The sequence below is a fragment of the Equus quagga genome, chromosome 16, assembly GCF_021613505.1.
Source record: "Equus quagga isolate Etosha38 chromosome 16, UCLA_HA_Equagga_1.0, whole genome shotgun sequence".
Taxonomy (NCBI): domain Eukaryota; kingdom Metazoa; phylum Chordata; class Mammalia; order Perissodactyla; family Equidae; genus Equus; species Equus quagga.
The window spans coordinates 39,798,161-39,826,010 of record NC_060282.1 but is presented as its reverse complement, the minus strand read 5'-3'; the positions used below and the strand labels follow the sequence as shown (position 1 = coordinate 39,826,010).

Genomic DNA, 27,850 nt, shown 5'->3' with positions numbered 1-27,850 from the left:
AATGTTTTAAAAGACTTTATACATTATACTGTAATAAAATGTTTATTGCTCTATATAAAAATCATATCAAAGGTATGAATCCAAAAGTAAGTAAATAAAATTCTAAATTAGTCTGGTGGATTTTGGTTTATATTATAGTGAAATGGAAACGGAGGTACAGTATGTCACACTTACAGAAATTTCTTTGGAATAACCAGAATTTAGAATTTTAGCACAATTAGAGAAAAGCCATGTGTATAATAAATGGGGTCTTTCACTTGACTGTGTTGGCTGGCTGTTCCACTTAGTATCTTTTCCTGTTTTTTTCTTCTAACAGAAACCTTCTATCATACCTACATTTTCCTTTTCTTTAGTATTTCTTACCTGGGGAGAAATTTTTAGATTACAGTGTAGATGAGAAAAAAGAGATTTTAATTTCATACATACTAGATTACTAGAAATAAGCATGGATTTATTTTTGAAAACACTATATCACCATTATTTTACAACTTATAAAAATCTTATTCCTTACTTACAGCCATGTGGCTCATTGTTTTCATTCTTTTAGATATAGGAGATTGCCAGTATTTCTAGAGGATAGCCTACATAGTAATTTTCCTACTTATTGTTCTCTTTGTAGAAGTTTCTGCATGACTTTTTAAGACAATGTGTTCTTTTTTGTTGTGGGAAGCAAAACCCTTCATAAATGATACCAATCCATTTATCAATATAAGTTTTTTTCTCAGTAGTAGTAATTGGTGAGCATTAAGGTTAACGTGACTAAGATCAGTGGGTGAAAAGACTAAAACTACGTAATAGATGTGCTTTTCTTGTTAGCTGAGCTAGCTGATGGGAAATGTTATTGACAGCTATCCTCTGTTAATAATACTGTCTGAAATCCATTTAGCCAAACTTTTCCTAGACTTCTGTGACTTAAATTATGGCCTACAAGTTACTTAACTGCATAGGTTGCTTTGAGAATTAAATGAGATATCCATGAAGTTCTGTGTAAAGTACATAGCACATAGTATCCTATCCATAAAAGAGGATATTTTGAAATTTATTCTTTTTTTCAATAGAGTTCTTTTTACTTGTTGGTATGTGGTTAGCAGGATTCTTTACTGTTAGAGTTCACCTTAGGATGAAACTAACTGAGGTCTTCTCATTAACTTTCTACAGATTGTAAATCCTACATACATACTTCCAAAATACTCGCTCAACTTAAATTCATAACAAATTTTTAAATACTCTCTAACCCCACTACCATCCTGAACAAGTTTTATCGAATATCAGTGTTGGAAGGAAACTTTCAGGATCATCTTAGCCAGTTGTTAAAAAGAACAGTCATATATATGTATGTGTTTGGTAAAGAACAATACAATTCACAATGATGGTCCTATTTAATGTATTCTCGTTCATGCTTATTTCATATACCTAAGCATATAATGTGCTTTAGAATTATTTTGCTGGAACTTTTTAAAAATCTGAAGGCCTAAGAATGGACATGTTAACATTTGAACAGAACATTAGAAATTAGGCAAATTTTATTTTACCATTGAGAAAACTAAGGTTTAGGGAAACTAAATGATTTGTCTTTGAGATTATACAGCTAGACTGTGGGATGGCCACAATTGAATTCCTGTCTCTGTCCTGTCTATTGTGTAAGCTTAATTTGTCTAGAAAATGTACTTATGTATAAGTATTTCATTCCTTGAGGAAGTCATTAAGAGAAATGCTATTTCTAAAGTCTTAGTTTGAGTATCAACTAATTCACTCTACTTTTTTTTAAAAGAAAAAATATGAGTTTAGTTTGTTCTGTTTGAGTTGGTTTGGTAAATCAGAATGGTTCCCATTTGGGGATGTGAGTGCATCGTTCTTTAATTCCCAGCTGATTTAAACCCCCGCGCAAAGAGGGGTGATGAGTATATGTTTCAGAGGCACCTACGTTTCATGAATCTTTGAGGATGAGTTTCATATGCTCTTTCATGCTATTTAGATAGTTTCTAAAACTGTTCTCTTGGAATATCTTCTAGACATTAGTACAGCAAACCAAATAGATTTTACATAGTAAAAGTGAGTGATTTATATCATCTAATAGACTACTTTTGTCTCTAGGACACAGGAGAATTGGAAAAAGAGATTAGAGAAGAGCTTCCAGTGAATACCTCTAAAGTCCGTCCAAAACAAGAAAAACCTTTTTCTTTGAAGACCATAAGCACTAGTGATCCAGCTGAAGCACTCATCAAAAATAGCCAGGTAATTTTTTGTTATTTAAGGAATAAAATTTTGATGCCTTGAGAATTGTATCATAATTAATTTTTTATTGAAGCACTGTGCTAAGCATTTAAAATACTCTAAATAATTTAGTCCTTACACCACCATGAGAAAGGGAGAACCTGTTATATAAATGAGGTTAGAGAAGTTGAATAACTTGTCCAAAGTCGCATAACTATCAGTAGCAAAACCAGAGCCAATAGACTGTATTTTCTCCCATTGAATTTCTAGGCATACAAGGGATAGATGGCTTAGAGGAAATGTGACTGCTTGCATTTTCCTCAAAGCATTCACATAATATGACTCTGGTCCAACCTCTTGAAATGTAACATATGTTTAAAATTTGGTGACAGGTTCTTAAATATATGCCTTCTGTGGAAATTTTTGGTGTGTCAGAAGGCACCATTTTACAAAAGGTCTAGGCCAGTGACCCAAAGACTATGCCTCTTTAAACTGTGATTTCTAATTAGATAAATTATATCATGCTGAAATATATGAAATTCTAGAGTTGCATGGTTCATTTATTTACTTATTCAAAAAAAATTTTTGAGAATCTACTACATGCCACACACTATTTGAGATTCTGGGGATACATCAGAGAACAAAGCAGATGAAAAACCTCTCCCTTTGTGGAGCTTACAAATATACTTTGTGTATTTAATGAAATATATTTGTTATATTTAAGGTAAATATACTTTGTGTATTTACTGAAACAGCTTTAGACAAGAACCTTAGTTACCACTAAGAGAAAGAATGTGTAACAGTCTTGTACTAAAACAAAATCTTAACCATACTTCTTATTTGGATTTGATGTTTTAATTCCCTAAGTGTATTTTGTGGTAAAAGGAGGCAGTCTCAATACCTGGTTAGGTTTAATAGTAGGGCTGCAAAGGGTCATTTGACATTTGGATGTTTTACTTTAGTCATTCTTAGAAGCCATCTTCTAAGGAATATTTGAGTCCTTCTGTGATATAATGTAGATAAGTGAGAGAATAGAAGGGAAAAGGAGATTTAAAATATGTAATAAAACTTTGGGGTATAAAATAAATACAGGGAACATTAAGAAAGCTAAACTGAGCAACATAAATGCAGCTTCAGATACCTGAAGTAGGAAGAAGGAATCCCAGTAATTTCCCGAGTGTACAAAGCTTCTCCTCTTGTTTCCTGTCCTATTGTACTTTGTTGAACGATGGAGCTTGGAAGAACAAGGGGCAAGAGAAACATTATTTACCCTTGTTTCTGTATTCAAAATACTGGTCACAAGTAAAGCTAAAGGGTGAGATGATGTACTCATCTCTTAAAGCCTCAAGGTACTCCAGGTGTTGGAGTCTCTGTCATTACCTGGTCCTGACCATTCCTTAACAGGCCTCAGAGAGGCAAATTGGATCATTTAAACCCCTTTCTGCTCTCAGGTTGGAGAGGAGAAAAGCAAGGCTCAAGAGTCTGGGCCCTTGGGGCCAGCCCCGTGGCCGACTGGTTAAGTTTCTGCGCTCCACTGCGGCGGCCCAGGGTTTCGTTCGTTCAGATCCTGGGCGTAGACATGGCACCACTCATCAGGCCTTGCTGAGGTGGCATGCCACAACTAGAAGGACCCACAACTAAGAATATACAACTATGTCCTGGGGGGCTTTGGGGAGAAAAAGGAAAAAAATAAAATCTTTAAAAAAAGAGTCTGGGCCCCAAGCATTAGGGTCTCACTACCAGACTGGATAAAACTCTGAAGATTTGGACCTGAGTTTTACTAGCTGCTTTCATCGGCAGGACTAGTAGCCCTAGTCTGCTTTTGTATGAGGCCATCTTTTTCCTTGGGTAGGAAACTGAAGCTATTGTTGCTGCTGCTTAAGATATCCCTACCTCTTGGGAAGGAGAAAAGGGGATATCACCTAGTGGTAGTTCTGAAATTGGCTATTTTCTTTTTGTCTTTCACATGAAAAAATTTTCAGAAATTCAGAGTTGGTAGGAAGTGGACAGAACCACTGAATTGCTAACAAGTGTACAATCATGCGATTTGTAATGGAAAAGAAAAATATGGAAGTTAATAAAAATGGAATTATTCACTCCTATTTGAGATTCAGTAAACATCTTGTAAATTCATCCATTTTTATCTCAACCTGTATTTGTGGTTATTGTAGGTAAAGATCTATTAGGTTATGTCACTAGAGGGCAGGCATGAGTCGGAGCACTTCTGGAAACCATCTTAGTATTTATTTGCTTAGTATTTACTTACAACCTCTTGGTATTACTATGATATTTAATTTTCTTTGAAATTTTTTACAAAAATCTAAGATCATTTTATTCCAAAATAGCCTATCAAGACTCTTCCACCTGCTATTTCTACCGAGCCATCTGTTACTTTGTCAAAAAACGATTCTGACAAGAGCTCTTCCCAAGTGCCACCGATGCTACAAGAGACAGATAAATCCAAGTCGAATACTAAGCAAAATAGTGTGCCTCCTTCACAGAGTAAGTAATCCTCCTTTTTGGTTCTTTTGTGTGTTCTCTGTACTGTTTATAAGTGTTAATATCTTAGAAATCTAAGATACTTAGACTTCTGATCTTAGAAGTCTAATGGATTAATAGATCAGCCTTTTCTTTCCCTCGCCAAGGCTCGACTCCTTGGAACATTGTGGACCTCCATTGTAAGGTCCAAGGAGCTAAAATCACTCCAGTCAAGAGTGGCTGGCCAAGAACCTACACAGAGGACTTGGTACCTGCCCTTGTCCACCTGGTCCCTCCCTTTCTCTGTGCGCATGTTCTCAAGTCTGCAGATGGATCTGTGTCCTTTTTCCCCCTCCTTTTCTCCCTCTACTACCTTTATTGTCCATTTTACCTATTTTCACTTTTGTTACTTAAATTAAGCCATATTAAATGATGGTTTTTCTAGGTCAAAACTGGTGAAATATCATCCATGTGGTTAAACCGAATAATACACTGGAATTGAAAGGAGGAAGGCAGACAGAATAACCTAAAAACGTGGAACTAGAACTTAAAAACTTAAAATTTAAGGCTAATGCATTATTAGTGGATTTCAAACATGTTTTCATTGATACTGCTTTTACATTGTGGAGACAACAGTATTCACTATCTTCCTAACTTTTTTCTCTTCCCTTCCCTTTTTTCTTTTTTTTCGCCCCATTAGCCAAGTCTGAAACTAGCTGGGAATCTCCCAAACAAATAAAAAAGAAGAAAAAAGCCAGACGGGAAACGTGAATATTTTTTTTCCTGAATTGGACATGTGTTTGCAAACACTGTCTTGAAGATTATGCTGTTTATGCAATAATTTGTGAACATGTACAGAGTTTTATATAAATTTAAACCAATTTTTAAAACAAAACTGTGAACACAACCACCATAAAAATGGAATCAAAGGAAAGTTAATTTATGAAATTAAGAGGTCAGCAGAATATACTACAGTGCTGGAAGACACTTGGGGAAAGTCTTTTCAATTTAACAAGAACGATCCTAACTTAAGAATATTATCCTGGTTTTACAGCAGTGCCCTGTTTACAACAGATTGTGCCCTATCTCATCTGCAGCCGAGGAATAAAGGATTCTGATTAGAGAGATGGTTGCCTGCAAATTGCTAGGCAGCTTCTTGGATCTTATGCACAGAACTTATACCATTTGTTTTATGCTTAAATCAAAGTGCTTTGATCAAATGCATAATCTGCCATATCTTTACATATTTGTTGGTAGCAATTTGTATTAAAGGAATCACAAGTGCAAATAAAGTCATTTAATGTTTGTTTAACTAAACTGTCATGGTTTAGTTTACAGTTTTTAAAAAGTTCTTAATTAAAACATTGAAAATGCAGTAGACACTTGTATGGCTTATGAACTTATTTTTGATAGTCTTACATTACTTGAATTGTTCAAAGTACAGTATATTTTAAATTAAGAAAGGTAAACTATATGTATTTGTTTTATACTTTTAAGATTCAGACTCACAAACAATGCTCTTGTTTATGATTTAAGAACTTTCAGGCAAAATCCAACTTACATTTTTCCTTTCCCTAGCAATTACTTTTTTCCAGTGTCAACTCTTCTTCGTTACTGATACTTTTTGACTTCAAAAATAAAATCTTTCACAAACTAGTTGTACAAACAGAATTGTGAGTATATGATGGAGAATGAAAAACTAGAGTCAGACAGCTTTAATTGACATTGTCAAGACCTCCAGTTATCAGGAATACATTTTTTTACTGCCTTAACCTGTAGTGAGTAGAATATGCATCAATTTCTTGAAGGGGATTCATGTTTTTATAAGAGTTTTCATGTAATTATTGCAATTGTGATCAAATAAGGAACGTTTCCTGCTTGAAACTGTATTGATTTAAATGATGTGTGAGATGTTTCACCATTTTCAGGCACTGTGTAATTTTATTGTAATAAACTGGCAGGTATCTTTGTAATTATAAATAGTGCATGCTCAGCCATGTACACTGTAAATAGCCTTTACCAAATGTGTTTGACAAGGACCATAATTAACATCACTTAGTGAATTGTGATAAAGAAAAAAAGCCATGATTTATTGGATGTGATTGGCTTAATTGTTTTTATGTGGCACCAAGAATGAAACCGTTTAACAGCTGTAACCAATGGTACTGATCTATCCATCCAATGTTGTCTTTATTATATTTGTGGTTTGATAGTATTGCATTGTCAGACTAGGAAAGCTAAAGAAACAAAATGGTTTTAGTTTTGCTGAAGACTGGCCTTATTAATGGACAGCTTTCCTAACAAATGATTATTAACTTTTATCAGATTTAACATCTGTTTCAGGAACATGGCAGTATGTTTACATGTCTGAAGTTTTGTTTATGATATTTCTAAATTGATTTGTTTAAATAAATTCAGCAAATGGATAGCATTGTTATTATTTGCTTCAATCTCTGGGTAAATAAGCTAAAGTGCCAGGAATGGATTTCTTCAAATGACTTTATTAGCTTTACATAGATGTTTCCTAAATAGATGCAAGAATTCCTAAGTTTCCAGCACTTTGTAAAGGTATCACAAGGGAGAATTCAATAGGGAGTCTGTAATTTTAGAATGTGCCGAAAGATCTATGCCCAAAAAATTTAATTGAACTCTCTCAACTCTACCTCACCATTTCTTTATCTTGGAATTTTGTTGGTTGTGTCAAATGTTGGGCTTTATTTCTCCAGATTAGTATGTCCCATTCAACCATCTACACCAGGTGTTAGAGACACTGTCTTTTCAGGAGAGATGTAGGGTGGAGATGGAGAAGTGCATTGCTAAATTGGGGTGAATCAAGTGTGGAGATATCTCTGTCCCTTCCCCTTGGCTCAAGAGCTAGGACAGGATTTTATGTTTTAAGAGATGGCAGCTATGAGTGATAAAATTAGTAAGTTCAGGGGCCAGCCTGGTTGCGCAGTGGTTAAGTTTACACATTCCACTTCTCCGTGGCCCGGGGTTCACCGGTTCAGATCCCGGGTGCAGACATGGCACCGCTTGGCACGCCATGCTGTGGTAGGCGTCCCACGTATACAGTTGAGGAAGATGGGCATGGATGTTAGCTCAGGGCCAGTCTTTCTCAGCAAAAAGAGGAGGATTGGCAGCAGTTAGCTCAGGGCTAATCTTCCTCAAAAAAATAAAATTAGTAAGTTCATTCTCTTTCACATGCATGAGGTGCAAACCCTCGCACGATTAAAGTATCATTCATTGCTGTCTACCTGTTGCAGAAGATCTTTATGTTCTATTAAAGCAATTTCTGGAATCTGAACCCAGGAACTATTCTCCATCATTAACTCGGAAGGCACTAAAATCATGGTAGGGATTCAGGGAGGAGGGAAGAGAGAGGAGCCTGTTGTCCTTTGGAGGCTTTGATTAGATGGTCCCCAAAAGGTTAGTTGGTTAGTTGGGAGTTAACTGCTCCCTTTCGGCTTTGTCAAGCCTGGAGGGGAACCTTGTTCTGATTAGCAAACAAGGCATCCTAGAGAAACTACTTAAAAATCTCTCTAATCCTGACCTGTCTGCACGTACGTACAGAAATCCTTCCTTATTCGGGAGCAAGGGGTAGTGGTTTAGGAAGTCCCCAGACTGGATCCTACCTATCTGTACCCTGGATTGAGTAGAACAATAGTTGAGAGAGTCCAAAAAGAGTACTGAAGGAAAATGTCAGTACTGTAATTTACCATGTTTACTCTGCGCATGCGTCTGATTGGGGTTGGGGGCAGTGGAAATAATTCATCCAAATCTAATGATATTATTTCATAAGCTACTCTGGTTTGTATTTGGGTTAAAGATGTTGAAAGGCAATACTTAACTACAGAGTTTAGCTTTTCTTAATTAAAAACAGTCCTCTATTAATATAGTGTGAAACATCTTTCAAAATCTGGAGTTTAAGATGTCTAATAGATGTCTTAAGGCTTTCCTGTAAACTCATTGCACAAACTGGAATTACTTTCCAAAAGACTTAGGGAATGCAAATATGTTATTTGTCAAATGCGTTGAGTATTGTAAATACAACAAACCATTTTTGATTTGTTTAAATTGCTCATTATAGTTCTTATGAGAAGGGACTTCTCAGTCGTTTTGCATGCTAAGCTAGTCTAAGGCAATTTACTCTTTGGTGTTCTTGATGTTTCTTTCTAAAACCATCGGTGTACTTGTAGGCTAGTTGGAAGTCAAATATTTGGAGTTAAGCCCCTCTCAAAATATCTCTGTGACACACAGTGTTCTCTGTGGGAAACAGCTTCCATCTTACATCATCTTAGCAATAGATGGAACTGCCATCAGGTGCAATATATCACTTGTATCAACCTTTAGGTTAAGGAAATTAGGCCTAAACTTGGTGTTACGTATTAGTTTGGCTGTGTCCCCAAACAATAGTGATTTAAATGAGGTGGAAGTTTCTTTTTCTTGCATGTAAAAGTCTGGGGAGGCAGTCCAGCACTGCTGTGACACTGCAGGGTCAGGGATCCAGGTTCCTTCTATATTGCTCTTCCCTGTTCTTAACATGTGGCTTTCAGGTCATGATTGTACACAGCTGCACCAGCTAGAAATTTATCAACATTTCTGCCCCTTCTTTTAAGAACTCTTCTAACAAGTTATTCACACCACATAGTCTTAATCAACCCAACCTTAATCACTTGACCCTACTAGTTACAAAGAGGGATGGAAAATAATAGTCTTTACTCTGGGCTGTCAGGGGCCAAATTAGCATTTCAGGATTCGTTACTGAGGAAGCGGCAGAGAATTGGATGTCGAGCACAGCTGGGAGTCTCTATCACAGGGTTGACATAACACTGTGTATATCCTGCACCCAAACATCATTTTAAGATCAGGTTTTAGCTTTTCTAACTGAACAGAAATTTTGAAATCTGGATGCTGCTCAGAGTAGCAGCTAATAATGTTCCAACTTACATGTAATAGATTGTGGAAATTTCTGCCACTCAGTGACTGCTCAAATCCTAGGGACAGGCTGAAAGAAACTTAGTAGCCTGCTATCACACCAATACTGCGAATATAGATTATAACAAGTTACAGTAGAATTACCTGGTGTATAAAGTAATCTTTTTTTTAAAAAAAAGGCATTACTATTCTTTCTAAATACTTTAACAGAAGATTGATTTCTAACCCTAGCATCGACAGGTATATGAGGTGCATTGCAAGATGCTTGCTAGTAATACTAAGAGTACTGAGGTTTATTTGAAGAAAAATGTAAACAAATTCAAGGTCATCTCCATGATAATGGCATTCTTACTTGTATATATGTGCTTTTTTATTTGTCTCAAAGCATTCAAAATGAATATATGTAACCTGTACGTAAATTACGAAACATAATAAAATGAACACCTCTGAAACCACCATTCTGCTTAAGAAATAAAACATTACCAGTAGGGGCTGTTGTGGGGAGAGCTTGACTTTTGTTGTTGTTTGGTAATGGGATCAAGGGGCGAAAGGCATGGATGAAAATAGCTGCTGTCAGATGCCCCACTTGGCACAGGTGTTTCTCGGTGCCAGAACTGGCTAAGGGTCCCAGATAACATCTAGCCTTGTTCCAGAACGGTGTCATGGCAGCCTCACTGGTACTCCTTCCTCAAGTCATTCTACTGACATCTGTTGGGAAATTAATAGCTATAAATAGGTACATGGGGCTGGCCCGGTGGCGCAGCAGTTAGGTTCGCACGTTCTGCTTTGGCGGCCCGGGGTTCACCAGTTTGGATCCCGGATGCAGACCTATGCACCACTTGTCAAGCCATGCTGTGGCAGGCGTCCCACATATAAAGTAGAGGAAGATGGGCACAGATGTTAGCTCAGGGTCAATCTTCCTCAGCAAAAGGAGGAAAATTGGTGGCAGATGTCAGCTCAGGGCTAGTCTTCCTCAAAAAAAAAAAAAAAATAGGCACAATGACTGGTGCCCCGGAGTTCTGCAGTGCGCACTGCATGGCAACCTTTCCATGAGGAAGAGGAGTAGCGAAGCTCTCTTCTAAACGGGAGCCGCCCCCAGAGTCAGAAGGCAGCAGGTGCCTTGTCTAGGGTGTGAGTTCCTTGTGAGGTTGTCAAGGGGCTGCAGGCTTGCTGACAAGCACCACAAGGGGGTTTATAGCACAACAGCAAGAGCTGTTAGTAATTTAAGATAGTGGAATTATGAAGGATTTCTTTCCCTACTAAACTGTCTTTAATAATTAAAAACTTTATAGGATTACCTGGAAAAGTTGCAGCTATTCCCGTTTCTCATCAAAATTGAAATGACCACAATAATGAAAGATGGAAGAAAACCTGTCTCAGCACTGGAACTAGGAAATGTGGCATTTCTGTTTATTAGCGAATAAAAACCAATGGTTTATCAAAAGAATAAAACACCTACCAAAGATGCAAGTGTGGGCCAGTGTCAAGAAATCTAACATATTTCATCATAAAATTAAGGCAGAAGAAGTATATGATCATGACACTGCTGAAATATTTTACAAAATCCAATAGTCGTTCTGAATTTAGATTTTTAAAAAAATGAAATACTAAAGTCATCTCGATTAAAATCAGTGCAAGGTAGGTCAACATTGTCTTGGAGAACTTAACAGATAAAATTTTAAAATTGTATAATGTCAGTCGTGGAAGCAACCTAAATGCCCATCAACTGATGATTGGATAAAGAAGATATGGTGTGTGTATATATATATATAATGGAATACTACTCAGCCATAAAAAAGGATAAAATCATCCCATTCCCAACAACATGGATGGGCCTTAAAGGTATTATGTTAAGTGAAATAAGCCAGACAGAGAAAGACGAACCCTGTATGACTCCACTCATAGGTGGAAGTTAAACATAGAGACAGAGAATTGATTGGTGGTTACCAGGGGAAAGGGGGGTGGGGGGAGGGCACAAAGGGTGAAGTGGTGCACCTACAACATGACTGACAATAATGTACAACTGAAATTTCACAAGGTTGTAAACTATCATAATCTTAATAAAAAGTTTTAAAAAATTGTATAGTGTCAGAGAAGAAGAAATTATCTCTTTTTTTTCTTGATTGTATACCTGAAAACCCAAGTGAATCTAATAAAAAGCTATGAGCACTAGGAAGAGAATACACTAAAATGGCAGATATACAAAAGCCAAAAGAAGTTTCTGTACTAAAATAAGCACCTAGAAAAGGAAATGGAGGAAAAAAATTCCGAGTACATCACAACTAAAGCTGTTATATCTAGAAATAAGATTTTCAAGAAAGACACAAGACCAGATGAAAGCTATGAAGTCTTATTGAAGGACAGAAGCAATCTAACACATGAAAACCTGTATTATTCTTTATTTGGAAAACAAAAATACCAATATTTCCAAAATTAATATATGAATTGAGTTCAGTTCCAATAAGAATGCAGATTTTTTAAAGTACCTCAAAGATTATGAGAACGATTTGAAAAAGAGAAGAGAAAGTAGTATGCAGCATCGGGAGAGGGGCAGGGAACCTGCCTTACGACTACGAGATAACAGAATAAAATGTGAAACAGCTTGTATCTGTCAGGGTTCATAGTTGTAAAACCCAGGATCCCCTCTGGCTAGTGTAAGCTGAAAAGGGGTCTGGAAGCCCCAGAGATCCAGGCCCTTACCTTCCAGGAGTAACACCTAGCCATGTTCAGAGGCTGCTCCAGCAAAAATAATCCATCTGCCAGCTCCTGTGAGTACGCTCAGCACTGAAGGTGTGAGCTCCACCACGGCTGCCTCTGCCGCTGGAGGCCACTGTCCCATGTGCCCACAACTGGTTTCTGCTCAGGCTTCTTACCTCACTGCTCTCCTAGTTTGTTTGGGAGAGGCAAGGTCATATCTATGTCTATCAAGCAGTGAGGAATACTGGAGAATGAATTTTGACTATGTGGGATAGTCAAACATAAAGGACATTCAAAGTTAATTTATTGAGCAGCCAAAACCTGATTAATGTCTACTGTATCGATGTAATCTAATAAATTATTAACAAAAGCATAGTCAAACAGGTCAGGAGAGCAACGTAAGGAATCCAGAAATAATACAGTCCAATATACATGGGAATTTTGTATATAATTTAGGTGGTGTTTTACTTCAGTGGTAAAAGGATTATTTTCTTAATAAATGTTATTAGCATAACTTATCTAACTGGAAGAAAATAAAGTTGGGCCCCATCATACTTTAGATGAAAATAAATTACAGATGGATTAGGCTGAAACATTTTTAAAAATCTTAAAAGACAATCCAGGAAACTACATTTACAACCAAGAGGTTGGGGAGATATTCTTAACTAATACTGGAAACCTAGAAGCCATAAAAGAGAAGTTGGCCACATCTAACTTAGTACCTTTTTTTTAGACTTTTAAAATGTTTCATTTCAAAATAATTATAGACTCACAGGAAGTTGCAAAAATAGTCCAGAGAGGTCCTCTGTACCCTTCACCCAATTTCCCCGATTGTAATCTTACATAACTATAGTACAATATCCAAGCCAGGTAATAGGTCTCATTCGCACAATTGACAGATCCTATTCAGATTTCAACAGGTTTCACTAATATATGTGTGTATGTGCAGCCTAAGTAATGTCGCATGTGGATTCACATGATCACCACCATGATCAAGATACAAATGCCTATGGTCACAACGGAACTCCTTTGTGCTACCTATTTATGGTTACACACGCACACTCTTCACCCGCACTCTGCCCTCATCTCTATCCCCTGACCATCACTAATCTGTTGTTTGTCTCTACAGTTTTGTCATTTTAAGAATGTTATATAAATGGAGTCATACAGTATACACCTCTGGGGACTGGCTTTTTTCACTCAGCATATTGTCCTTGGGATCCATCCAAGTTGTTGCAAGTGTCAATAGTTTATTCTTTTTTTTTAAAGCTTTTATTTTTCCTTTTCCTCCCAAAGCCCCCCGGTACATAGTTTCGTATTTTTAGTTGTGGATCCTTCTAGTTGTGGCATGTGGGATGCCTCCTCAGCATGGCTTGGCGCCCAGGATCTGAACCAGCGAAACCCCTGGCCACCGAAGTGGAGCACACGAACTTAACCACTCGGCCAAGGGGCTGGCCCCTTTTGCTGGGCTTTAATGCAAACCCAGAGCAATGAGAAGTCTCTTTGAGACCCTAAGTGGTAAGTGGGACAATACAGTCAAAGTAACAGCTGGAGAAGACAAGGGTACTGAGGTTGTACTGAGAGCATCTTTGACTCCAAGCAAATGATTTTGCTGGTAAGTGAGTGCCCACTACTGACCCCCCGCCTCTGTGCCTACCATTGCAAAGCCAGAGGGTGGGTTTAAAAACCTTAAGGAGGAATCTGAAACCACCACAAGATGGCGATTTAAACACAGGACATTCTCTCCCCTCTACTCCAGCCCCTAACTGCCATTTTTCAAACAAGGAAGCGCTAGAGAATTGGGTTCTGAGTTCAAGAGGACTTTGCTTAAAATATGAAATATCTCATACATTAGGCATTGCTTGTAATAGTGAAAGACTGGAAGCAGACCAGGTGTCCATCAAGAGGGACTGGCTGAATAAATTACATTACCTTCAATGATGGAGTTCTATGCAGCTGCAGAAAGGAATATGGAAACTCTCTACTAATACCTCCCGATCCCCAGGATATATTGTTAAATGAAAAAAAAGAAAGATGCTGCTCTTTATACCCCTGAACTTCCAGCCGGGTCCTTCACAATCTGATTCCAATTTGCTGTTCGCATTCATCTCCTGCTGCCCCGTGCACACCCCTTCCTGCCTGTTCTTGCTGCCTGCTCCACCCAGAGTGCCCTTCCCCAGCTCGGCATAGTCAAGTTCTAGGCACGTATGGCCCCACAGAACTTTCTCAGTGATAGAAATGTCCTGTATCTGTGCTGCCAAATGTGGAAGCCGCTAGCCATATTTGTTTAGTGCTAGTTGCACTAGCACTAGTACAACTAAGGAAATATATTTATAATTTAATTGTGTTGTATTTAAATTTAAAGAGTGACATAGGCAATCACTTCAAGATCAGTCTAAATACCATCTCTGGGAATCATTCTCTGATCTCCTCAGTCCTCATCCCTAACTCTACACACACACACACAGACTGGTCCCCCTCTGCACAGCCCTGGCCTTCATCTGTCTCCACCCAAAGGTGTCCATCACACTCCGATTCCTGCTGCCGTGTGTTCCTCAGTGGGCTTCTGTACATTCTTTGAGGCCCTCGATGCCTGTCATCCCTTTGCACCCCCACAGTGCCTTCCACACAGTAAGAACAAAGAGCCATTTGTTGGATAGATGTTTTTTAAGTGTGACAAAATAATTGTTAATGTCCAAACATAGAAACTGGCCTGTGGGAAAATTTTCAGCCTGGATGTGCAGAAGTAGAGAGCCCATTCTGAGATTACAGAATAAGAAACATAATTGAAAGTTCATTTTTAGAGTTTATTTTTTCCCTTTTTCTTCCCAAAGGCCCCCAGTACATAGTTGTATATTCTTAGTTGTGGGTCCTTCTAGTTGTGCCATGTGGGATGCCGCCTCAGCATGGCCTGATGAGCGTTGCCATGTCCGCGCCCAGGATTCGAACCAATGAAACCCTGGGCTGCCGCAGTGAAGCGCGTGAACTTAACCACTCGGCCACGGGGCCAGCCCCTTCTTTATAGAATTTATTGAGAATTTACCTAGGTTTCTTTCACTTTATGCTGCTCTTATCCTTGCATTGACTTCTAGAGGATACTGATACCAAATTGCTTTCTCGATAACAGAAGTGATTTATAACTTTCCTGAGGCCTACAGGTCTGTTTTGCAATGTATACCATTCCCTAGTAGGAACCAACAAAAATTTTCCTTTTCTCTGTAATAGTCTATCAGATTTAAAGAATTGCTTACCCTGCAATATATTCAGCTACAAGCAAAACCTTTTTTTAATTAAACGTTTTTTATTTTGAGATAATTGCAGATTCATATGCAGATGTAAGAAAGAATACAGGTGAAGAAATAACCTTCACCCAGTCTCCCTCAAAGGTAATATCTTGCAAAACTCTAGTACAATATTGCAAGCAGGGAACTGTCATTGATACGACCCACCATCTTATTCAGATTTTCTCAGTTTTACGTACCTTTCTGTGTGTGTATTTAATACTGTGCCATTTTATCACAAGTAGATTCGTGGAATCAGCACGTCAGGATACAGAAAAGCTCCATCACCACCAGGTTCCCCTGTGCTGCCCTTTTACATACACTTTACACACACACACACTTTCCCCAACCCCATCCCTGTCCCTAACCCATGGCAACACTTAGTCTGTTCATCTCTATAATTTTGTCAATTCAAGAATGTTCTATAACTGGAATCATGTGGTACATATCTTTGTGGATGGACTTTTTTTCACTCAGCATAATTCCCTTAAGACCAATCCAAATTATTGTATCAATAGTTCATTCCTCTTGTTGTTGAGTAGCATTCCGTGGTATATATGTGCCACAGTTTGTTTAACCATTTGCCCATTAAAGGACATTTGGATTGTTCCCATGTTTGAGCTATTCTGAACAAAGCTGCAATGAACATTCGTACACATATTTTTATGTTAACATAAGTTTTCATGAACCTGTGATAAATGCTCAGGAGTGCAGTTGCTGCATTGTAAGGTAATGGCTTTTTTTGTTTTATAAGAAACTGCTAAACTTTTCCAGAGTGGCTGTACCATTTTGCATTCTGCAAAAGCAAGGCTTTATAATAATGGCGAATTTGAAAATAAGCTCAAATCCTTTTGAAAATCTGGTATTTTGTTGAAATGTTTACCTCCACATCAGATTCAGCTACTGCATAACGGACCATAAAATCCACTTGGGGATGGTTATTTGGTTTGTTATCATAGGGAGCCTGATTGTGTCAGAAATCGTTGAAGCAAACGGAAAGTTCTAAATAGTCATCCCCTCGTGTGCCCCACGGGTAGCTGATAAAAATGTGGTGAGGCCAGTGAGTTCTGGGCTGATCGTGGTCATTAGGGATATATTAGAAAAAGGAACAAAGATATTTTTCATTGTGAAATGTTAAGCACTGTTGAATTTTAAAAAATTATAAACCCGTCACAGAAGGACACATACTGCATGATTCCCCTCCTATGAGATCTCTAAACTAGTCATATTCCTGGTAACAGAGAGCAGAATGCTGGTTGCCAGGGGCTGGGGGAGGGGCAAATGGGGAGTTGCTATTCAGTGGGTAGAAAGTTTCAGTTATGCAAGATGAAGAAGTTCTAGAGATCTGCTGTACAACACTGTCCCTGTAGACAACACTGTATTGTGCACTTGAAAATTTGAGAAGGGAGGTCTGATGTTGTGCTCTTACCACAATAACAAATAAATAAGTAATCCCAAATTCTTTCAAACAGCCTTACTTAAAATCAAGAACACAAGATTCTAACAGCAACATCCTTGAGAGATTGAGAATCCTTGAGCTCTGACATGAGACTATGGGAAGAGAAGGCACTGACTCAGCCATTGCCTTCTATTACTCAGGGGAAGATAAAGGCTGGAGGGCATTCCAGATCGGATACCTTGAAGACATCCACAATATAAACATGAGTCAGTCTGGGTTAAAAGTCCTTCTGTATATGTACTCTGTATACTATCGTCATAAATTTAAATACTTTATTTTCAAGAAGCTCTCTTTCTAAGAACTTTAGTGATTAAATGTTCTATAGCTTTAAACATCAACACTGTTTAATACAGTAAACATCTGGCCATAATGTCTGTCTGGATCCAAAATATTTAGTACCATAAATCACACAAAATATGAGGTGATGTTCTGAAAAATGGTGAATAAAACTATTTTTCAGCCTGACTCTACTGTCTCATAAAACACAAAAGTAGAGATAATGGTACTTTCCCATGTCTGATCAAACCCTGGTCCAAGAAGGTTTTGAACAATCATCACAAGGCAGTCCCTTCTCAATCTCCCCCATAAGAAGAAAAAGACTCCCCTTCACTGTTCCCTTTTGCCACCCAAGGATGGGGGCTGGGCAGAGGATGGAAGCTATCTAATTATGTTCCAATCCCTCCTGTCTCAGGGCACGTCATGTCTGGGCATGATGTGTTTGTTTGTTGTAGAAAATTATGTTTACTCGTTGCATGTTTGTAATAGGATATTGAGTTTTCTAGTATTTAACATACTCTCTGTGACTTCACCAATCTCTTTAAAGTTAGCTTGACCAGTATAAAAACTGTTCAGATCTTCTTGGAGTTAGGAAAAATGCATCAGATTTCTTCCATGTACCAATTCTGAAAGATGGAAAAATAAAGAGTGATCATAGCAGAAATGTTTTTAAAGCACAATTCAGAATTTAGACTTCTTAATTGCAGCTCACACATTTGATTGTTCTTACTACAAAAGCACCATTGATGAAATATACATACTGGTGGTAGGATGGGTTATGATTGATGTATTTGTGGGGATAGCTATCATGGATGGAGCATCTATTCTATAGCAGGTGCCATATGTGAGTTATCTCAGATGCTCACCAAAGCTCAGGAAGTTAAGTAATCATCTCAAATCCCAAAGAGGTTGTGCAGCTAGGAAGGAGCAAGCAATAGAACCAGCATCTCAGTCATCTTACTAAGTCAAAATGTCCCAACCCAGTGTTCTGTGAAACACTTTTGGGAGTTATTACTAGTTGAGTCTCAAAACTGTGTTCCAGACTCAAAGTTCAGGAATTCCAGTATACTGCTTCCTCTCTCAGGACTCTGCCATTCACATCAGCATATTAGAGTTTCAGAGAAACCTTGCATGAAAGAAAAGTGTTTAGAGTGATGTCAGCATCATGGCAGAGTGAGCTGTTCCCTTAGTCTCTCCCCACTAAGTTACAACCAAATGGACATTCTTTAACCAATGAAGGATTCCCTACGAAGCACAATAGGACATCTGAGAGATCCACACAGCCATAGATCTGAAGGATGGGGGTACTGGATCCACAGGGAGCAGTGGAAAGAGGTAAGCAGATCTCTTGACCCCCCAGCAGCGTGATCTAGGTCATAGGTCCTCACGCAGCAGCTGGCATGAGACTGTAAGAGGTGGTGGGGGAGCAAGCAGACCTGTGCACAAATACTTTCACTTTCAGAGTTGCAGGCCAGCCCACAGGAACACTCCACACTGAGTGGTGAGCACAGAGTGGGCCTGCACTCATGCAAAAGAAAGCACCACCACCACCTCCACCACCCCATGCCACCCCCTGGCCTAGGGCACCAGCTCAGCTGGTCTCTGGCCTAGGCAGCAGACTTGCACCCCAGTGCCTGTGTATGTATGAGTGACCTGCCAAGCAGCTGTGGCCAGCAGGCAAATGCAGAATAGCCCTACATGCACAACTTCCCAGGGTTCAGAGAACACAGCTCCTTGCCCTCCCAGTGGTGGCAGGTGGAATCTGCCACCTGATACTACCACTGTGCACCAGCAAAGGATCACTTCATTGAACACCATGAAAAACTACATTAACATTCCAGAGTAGAAGGAAAACGACAAGTCTCCAGAAGCCAATCCTGAAGTCAAAGAAATTTACAACCTAAATAACAGAGAATTAAAAAGCAGTTATAAAGAAATTCAATGAGTTCTAAGAAAACACAAAGAGAGTTCAATGAACTCAGGAATAAAATTAATAAGCAGAACACAATGAATGAGACAAAAAAAAATCGAGAAACCATAAAAAACAGAGCTGACATTGTGTAGGACAGAATTAGCAATTTAGAGGACAGAATATAGAAATGCTTCAGGTAGAGGAGAAGAGAGAATCAAGGCTTAAAAAAAATGAAGAAATTCTTTAAGAAATATTTGACTCAATTAGGAAATGCAACATAAGGGTTATAAGCATTCAATAGGGAAGAGTGGGAGAAAGGAGTAGAGAGCTTGTTCAAAGAAATATTAACTGAGAACATCCCAAACCTGGGGAAAGAAGTGGACTTACAAGTATATGAAAACAATAGAACTCTTAATAACATCAATGCAAAAAGACTCTCTCTAAGGCATATAATAGTAAAACTGGCAAAAGTCATTGACAAAGGAAAAATGTTAAAGGTAGCAAGGCAGAAGAGAATAATCTGCAAAGGAACCTCTATCAGGCTTTCAGCAGGTTTCTCAGCAGAAACCTTATAGGCTAGGAGAGAGTGGAATGATATATTCAAAATACTGAAAGGAAAAAACTTCCACCCAAGAATATTCTATCTAGTGAAACTATCTTTCAGATACGATGGAGAAATAAAAACTTTCCAAGATAAACAAAAACTGAGGTAGTTCATCACCACTAGATCTCCCTTAAAAGAAATGATCAAGGATGCCCTCATACCTGAAACAAAAAGTCAAAGATTTAGAAAGCCTTGAGCAAGGAGATTAATAGACAGACAAAGTCAGAAAATTGCAGCTCTCTATCAGGACAGGTTAGCAAACAGTTATAACATAAAAGATAAGAGGAAGGAAAGCATTTAAAATAACTATAAACACTTCTTTTTCTACTATAATCACAAACTCACAACATCAAACAGGATAATTTGTTATAATAACTTAGACAGGAAAGTGGAGAGGGATGGAATCTGTTTAGGCTAATGGAGACAAGAAACTGTCAGACAATGGACTATCTCATCTACAAGATCTTTTATACAAACCTCATAATAACCACTAAACAAAAAATCAGAGCAGAGACACAAATCATAAATAAAGAGAAAACTGAGAAAACCATCACCAAACTGAAATGGCAGTCAGAAATACAAGGGAAGAAAAACAAGGGAAATATAGAACAACCAGAAAACAAGAGATAAAATGACAGTATTAAGCCCTCATATATCAATAATCGCTCTAAATGTAAATGGATTGAACTTCCAATCAAAAGACACAAAGTGGCTGTGTTGGTTAAAAAACAAGTCCAACAATGTGCTGCCTCCAGAAAACACATCTCGCTCTAAAGACAAACACAGGCTTAGAGTGAAGGGATGGAAGATGATACTCGGAGCAAATGGCAAGCAAAAGAAAGCAGGTGTTGCCTTACTTACATCAGACGAAGCAAACTTCAACATAAAAAAGACAATGGGGCAGTATATAATGATAAAAGGAACATTCTACCAAGAGGACATAACAGTTATGAATATATATGCACCTAACACAGGAGCACCAAAGTATATAAAGCAACTATTAGCAGATCTAAAGTGAGAAATTAACAGCAACACAATAATAGTAGGGGACCTCAACACCCCACATACATCAATGGATAGATCAAGACAGAAAGTCAACAAGGAGATAGTGGACTTAAATGAAAACCTATACCAGATGGACTTAATAGATATATAGAGAACATTCCACCCAAAAACAGCAGAATACACATTCTTCTCAAGTGCACATGGAACATTCTCAAGGATAGATCATATGTTGGGAAACAAAGCAAGCCTCAATAAATTTAAGAAGATTGAAATCATATCTAGCATCTTTTCTGACCACAATGCTATGAAACTAGAAATCAGCTACAAGAAAGAAGCTGGGAAGGTCATAAATATATGGAGACTAAACAACATGCTACTGAACAACCATTGTATCAATGAAGAAATCAAAGGAGAAATAAAAAAAATATCCAGAGACAAATGAAAATGAAAATAAATCATACCAACTCTTCTGGGATGCTGCAAAAGTGATTCTAAGAGGGCAATTCATAGCAATACAGGTCCACCTCAACCAATAAGAAAAATCTCAAATAAGTAATCTTAAACTACACCTAACAGAACTAGAAAAAGAAGAACAAACAAAGCCCAAAGTCAGCATAAGGAGGGAAATAACAAAAATTAGAGCAGATGGGGCTGGCCCCATGGCTGAGTGGTTAAGTTCGCGTGCTCGCTGTGGTGGCCCAGGTTTTTGCTGGTTTGAATCCTGGGTGCGGACATGGCACTGCTCTTCAGGCCATGCTGAGGCAGCATCCCACATGCCACAACTAGGATGACCCACTATAAAAAAAAATTACACAACTATATACCAGGGGGATTTGGGAGAAAAAGGAAAAATAAAATCTTTAAAAAAAAAATTAGAGCAGAAATAAATGAAATAGAGACCAAAAAAACAGTAGAAAGGATTGATGAAACTAAGAGCTGGTTTTTTGAGAAGATAAAAAAATGACAAACCTTTAACCAGACTCACTAAGGAAAAAAAGAGAGAGGGCTCAAATAAGCAAAATTAGAAATGAAAGAGGAGAAATTACAATGGATACCACAGAAATATAAAGGATTATTAGAGAATGCTATGAAAAACTATATGCCAACAAATTTCTACTAGGATAACCTAGTAGAAATGAATAAATTCTTAGACTCATACAACCTCCCAAAACTGAATCAAGAAATAGAGAATCTGAATAGGCCAATCACAAGTAAAGAGATTGAAACAGCAATCAAAAACCTCCCAAAAAATGAAATTCCAGGACCAGATGGCTTCTTTGGCTTCTCTCTCTGGAGAATTCCACCAAAGATTCAAAGAAGATTTAATGCATATCTTTCTCAAACCATTCCAAAAAATTGAAGGTGATGGAATGCCTCCTAACTCATTCTGTGAGGCCAACATCCCCCTGATACCAAAACCAGACAAGGACAGCACAAAGAAGGAAAATTATAGCCCAACGCTGCTGATGAAATAGATGCAAAATTCCTCAACAAAATATTGGCAAACCAAATACAGCAATACAGTAAAAGGATCATACACCATGATCAAGTGGGGTTTATACCAGTGACACAAGGATGGTTCGATATCCACAATCAATCAATGTCATACACCACATTAACAAAATGAGGAGTAAAAATGACATGATCATCTCAACAGAAGCAGAGAAAGCATCTGACAAGATCCAACAGCCATTTATGAAAAAAGTTCTCAGTAAAATCAGTATGGAAGGAAAGTACCTCAACACAATAAAAGCCATATCTGGTAAACCCACAGCCAATATTCTACTCTATGGTGAAAACTGAAAACTATCCCTCTGAGAACAGGAATGAGACAAGGGTGCCCACTCTCACTATTCCTATTCAACATACTGCTGGAGGTTTTGACCAGAGCAATTAGGGAAGAAAAAGAAATAAAATGTATCCAAATTGGAAAGGAAGAAGTGAAACTCTCGCTGTTTGCAAAAAACATGATTCTTTATATAGAAAATCCTAGAGAATCCACCAAAAAGCTATTAGAAATAATCAACAACTACAGCAAAGTTGGAGGGTACAAAATCAACTTAGAAAAATCAGTTGCATTTCTATACACTAATAATGAGCTAGCAGAAAGAGAACTTAAGAATACAATCCCATTTACAATCACAACAAAAAGAATAAAATATCTAGGAACAAATTTAACCAAAGAAGTGAAAGACCAATACACTGAAAACTATAAGACATTTTTGAAAGAAATAGAAGATGAAGAAGGTGAAAAATAGAAGGTAAAGAAATGGAAAGATATTCCATGCGTACATACAACAAAAGCATACAGAACAACAAAAAGACCCCAAATAGCTAAAGCAATCCCAAGAAAAAAGAACAAACCTGGAGGCATCACAATCCCTGACTTCAAAATATACTTGAAAGCTATAGTGATCAAAACAGCATGGTACTGGTGCAAAAATAGACACACAGATCCATGGAACAGAACTGAAAGCCCAGAAATAAAACTGCACATCTATGGACAGCTAATCTTCAACAAAGGAGCCAAGAACATACAATGGAGAAAGGAAAGTCTCTTCAATAAATGGTGCTGGGAAAACTGGACAGCCACTTGCAAAAGAATGAAAGTAGACCATTATCTTACACCATACACAAAACTTAAACTAAAAATGGATTAAAGACTTGAAGGTGAGACCTGAAATCATAAAACTGATAGCAGAGGGGCCGGCCCAGTGACGTAGCAGTTAAGTTTGCAAGTTCCACTTTGGTGGCCCGGGGTTTGCTGGTTTGGATGCCAGATGCAGACCTCCACACCACTTGTCAAGCCAGGCTGTGGCTGGCGTTCCACATATAAAGTAGAGGAAGATGGGCACAGATGTTAGCTCAGGGCCAGTCTTCCTCAGCAAAAAGAGGAGGATTGGCAGCAGATGTTAGCTCAGGGCTAATCTTCCTCAAAACAAAAAACAAAACTCATAGCAGAAGATATAGCTTGTACACTCTTTGACATCAGTCTTAGCAGTATCTTTTTGAATACCATGTCTACTCAAGCATGGGAAACAAAGAAAAAATCAACAAGTGAAACTACATCAGACTACAGAGCTTCTGCAAGGCAAAGGAAACCATAAACAAAACAAAAATACAACCCACCAACTGGGAGAAAATATTTGCAAATCATTTATCCAACAAGGAGGTAATTTCCAAAATACAAAGAACTCATACAACTCAACAACAAAAAACCAAACAACTCAATCAGAAAATGGGCAGAGAGGGGCCAGCCCCATGGCCAAGTGGTTAAGTTCATGTGCTCCGCTTTGGGGGCCGAGGGTTTCACCGGTTCGAATCCTGGTGCAGACACGGCACCACTCGTCAAGCCATGCTGAGGCGGCGTCCCACATGCCACAACTAGAAGGACCCACAACTAAAAATATACAACTGTGTACCGGGGGGGCTTTGGGGAGAAAAAGGAAAAACAAAATCTTTAAAAAAAAATGGACAGAGGATGTGAACAGACATTTTTCCAAAGAAGATATTCAGATGACCAACGGGCACAGGAAAAGATGCTCAATATCACTAATTATTAGGGAAATGCAAATCCAAACTACAATAAGATATAATATTACACCTGTTAGAATGGCTATAATTAACAAGACAGAAAAACAACAAATGTTAGAGAGGATGTGAGAAAAGGGAACCCTCGTACACTGTTGGTGAGAATGCAAACTGGTGCAGCCACTGTGGAAAACTGTAAGGAGATTTCTCAAAAAATTAAAAATAGAAATACCATATGATCCAGCTATTCCACTGCTGGGTATTTATCCAGAGAACTTGAAATCACCAGTTCGAAGAAACTTATTCACTCCTGCATTCACTGCAGCATTATTCATAATAACCAAGCCACAGAAGCAACCCAAGTGCCCTTTGACTGATGATTGGATAAAGAAGATGTGGTATATATACAATAGAATACTACTCAGCCATAAAAAAGACAAAATAGTCCCATTTACAACAACATGGATGGACCTTGAGGGTTTATGTTAAGTGAAATGAGTCAGAGAAAAACAACTACTGCATGATTTCACTCATATGTGGAAGATAAATACATGGATAAAGAGAACAGGTTAGTGGTTACCAGAGGGAGGGTATCTGGGGTGGGCAAAAGGAGTAAAAGGGGCACACACGTATGGTGATGGATAAAAATTGGACTATTGGTGGTGAGCACGATGCAGTGTACACAGAAACTGATAAATAATAATGTACACCTGAAATTACACAGTGTTATAAACTATTATGACCTCAACAAAATAATTGGGGGAAAAAAAGAAAAATGTTTAACTCTGTTTCGCTTAGTTGTCCCCAGATATGTTTGGACCTGGAACTTTTTTTTCCCCAAGGAATGCCCAGTAGCATCCTGGAAATTTACTATAACTGACGCTGAGTTGAAGTTTTCCCATTGCCCTGGAATTGACTTCTGAGAACTACAGCTGAGGACCAAGGGGCATTAAGTACCCCATGTTCTAAAAAGAACTGCCATCACTCGGCACCGTCATGATCCATGCCCTTCCATCTCATCAATCCCCAACCTCCACCCAAAAGACTGGGAGCGGAGATGGGAAGAGTCACAAGAGTAGAACGTTGTTGGCTTTGATGGGGCTGAGGGCGGGCCGCCCCAAGGTGTGCCACTCTGGTCTGCGGACTATTTCGAGCTGAAGACAATGAAGCCTCAAAAGACTCAGGAAGAGCATCTGACCTTCCCCCAAACTGCCTAAAGAAATTTAAAATAAAGGCTGTCTCCAGGACAGGCCATCACCATAGATAACTATCTAGTACACTTGGGGGGATCCTTGCGAAGTCCACTTTTATCAAAGTCCTGTTTATCAAACTTTTGCATTCCATCTCTATGTAGATTGTCTTTCTCCCCTTTGAAGTCCCAGATCATTATGTCCTCCTTGTCTGTAGCTGAGGGTACTTAAATCGGTGGACTCAGCCAGGTGGCCGAGTTACTCAGTTTACCCTGGGTTTCTCCCATGTATACATGCTATTAAATTTTGTTTGATTTTCTCTTGCTAACCTGCCTCTTTGATTATTTGACCAGCCATAAGAAACTTAAGGAAAAGCGGTGGGGGGAATCCTCCCACTTCCCTGACGGCTTAGAGCAGTGCACTGTGGCTTTCCCTCCCCTCTTTGTGAGGTGGAGAGAGGAGTTGTCCTTCACCACCACCCCAGCCAAATGAAGAGGTGCTCCAAGAGAAACTCTTCTGAAGATTTGGGTTTCTGCCCTGCACATGGACGCCATTGACACAGACCAGTCAGTGATGGCAGAGAAGGAGACAAAACCTCTTACCAGCATTCTCCAGAGAAACAGAACCAATAGACTGTGTACACACACACACACACACACACACACACACACACACTATGTGGGTGGGCCTCATTCAATCAGTTGAAGGCCTTAAAGCGGAAATCTATATCTATACACGAGACCAAAAAATTTTTTTTTATTGTGGTCACACTGGTTTATAACATTACACAAATTTCAAGTGTACAGCATTATATTTCAATTCCTGTGCAGATGACATCATATTCACCACCCAAAGATATATGATATTTTTAAATGATTGTTTTAAGTAAGATTTTACTTTTTAGAGTACAGCAAAATTGAGCAGAACGTACAGAGACTTCCCATGTACTCCTTGCCCCCACACGTACAGACTCCACCATTATCAACATCTCCCACCAGAGTGATGCATTTGCTGGTGGAGGACAAGGGACACATCCTTATCACCCAAAGTCCATAGTTTACAGTAAAGCTCACTCTTGGTGTTGTACATTCTATGGGTTTGGACAAATGTATAATGACATGTATCTACCATTATGGTATCATTCAGAGCATTTTCACAGCCCTAAAAATCCTCTGTGTTCTGCCTATTCACTTCCCACTCCCACACCCTGGCAACCACTGATCTTTTTACTGTCTCCATAGTTTTGTCTTTTCCAAATGCCATATGTTGGAATAATACAGTATGTAGCCTTTTCTGATTGGCTTCTTGCACTTGATAATATGCATTTAAGTTCCTCCATGTCGTTTCATGGCTTGATAGCTCATTTCTGAGATTTATTTATTTTATTAATTTATTTTTTGTGTGAGGAAGATTAGCCCTGAGTTAACATCTGTTGCCAATCTTCCTCTTTTTGCTTGAGGAAGAATGGTCCTGAACTAACATCTGTGCCCATCTTCCTCTATTTTGTACATGGGTCGCTGCCATAGCATGGCTTGATGAATAATGTAGGTCCGCTCCCGGGGTCTGAACCTGTGAACCTGGGCTGCCGAAGTGGAGCATGCCAAACATAACCACTACGCCACTGGGCTGGCCCCAAGAGAGATTTATTTATTTATTTATTTTTATTATTACTGTTGTTTTAAAGATTGGCACCTGAGCTAACGTTTGTTGCCAATCTTTGTTTTCTTCTCCCCAAGGCCCCTCCCCCCCAGTACATATTTGTATACTCTAGTTGTAGGTCCTTCTGGTTGTGGCACGTAGGACGCCACCTCAGCATGGCCTGGTGACCAGTGCTAGGTCCTCGCCCAGGATCCAAACCGGCAAAACCCTGGGCCACTGAAGCAGAGTGTGCAAAATGAACCACTTGGCCATGGAGCCAGCCCCAAGAGAGATTTATTTTAAGGAATTGGCTCATGCAATTGTGGGAGGTGGCAAGTCTGAAATCTGCAGGACAGGCTGGCAGTCTGGAATCCTGGTGGGAGCCAATGTTGCAGTCGTGAGTCCAAAGGCAGTCTGGAAGCAGAGTTTCCTCCTCTCATGGGGACTTCGGTCTTTTCTCTTATGGCCTTCCACTGACTGGATGAGGCCCATCCACATCATGGAGGGTGATCTGCTTTACTCAAAGTCTACTGATTTAAATGTTAACCTCACCTAAAAAAATACCTTCACAGCAACATCTAGACTTGTGTTTGACCAAACAACTGGGCATCACAGCCTAGCCAAGGCGAC

At 38.8% G+C, this 27,850-nt stretch overlaps 1 protein-coding gene across 3 annotated transcripts in view; it reads left to right on the top strand.

The window, feature by feature from the left end:
- Positions 1 to 7,118, top strand: part of MTDH (metadherin) — a 54,219-nt gene extending 47,101 nt beyond the window's left edge. For all 3 annotated transcript variants that reach the window (XM_046641709.1, XM_046641712.1, XM_046641710.1), the window contains 3 exons: positions 2,095 to 2,235; positions 4,560 to 4,716; positions 5,393 to 7,118. In XM_046641709.1, coding sequence (XP_046497665.1) covers positions 2,095 to 2,235; positions 4,560 to 4,716; positions 5,393 to 5,463 — 369 coding nt within the window. In that variant the 3' untranslated portion in view covers positions 5,464 to 7,118. The remainder of the gene's footprint in view (positions 1 to 2,094; positions 2,236 to 4,559; positions 4,717 to 5,392) is intronic.
- The last annotated feature ends 20,732 nt before the right edge of the window (positions 7,119 to 27,850 follow it).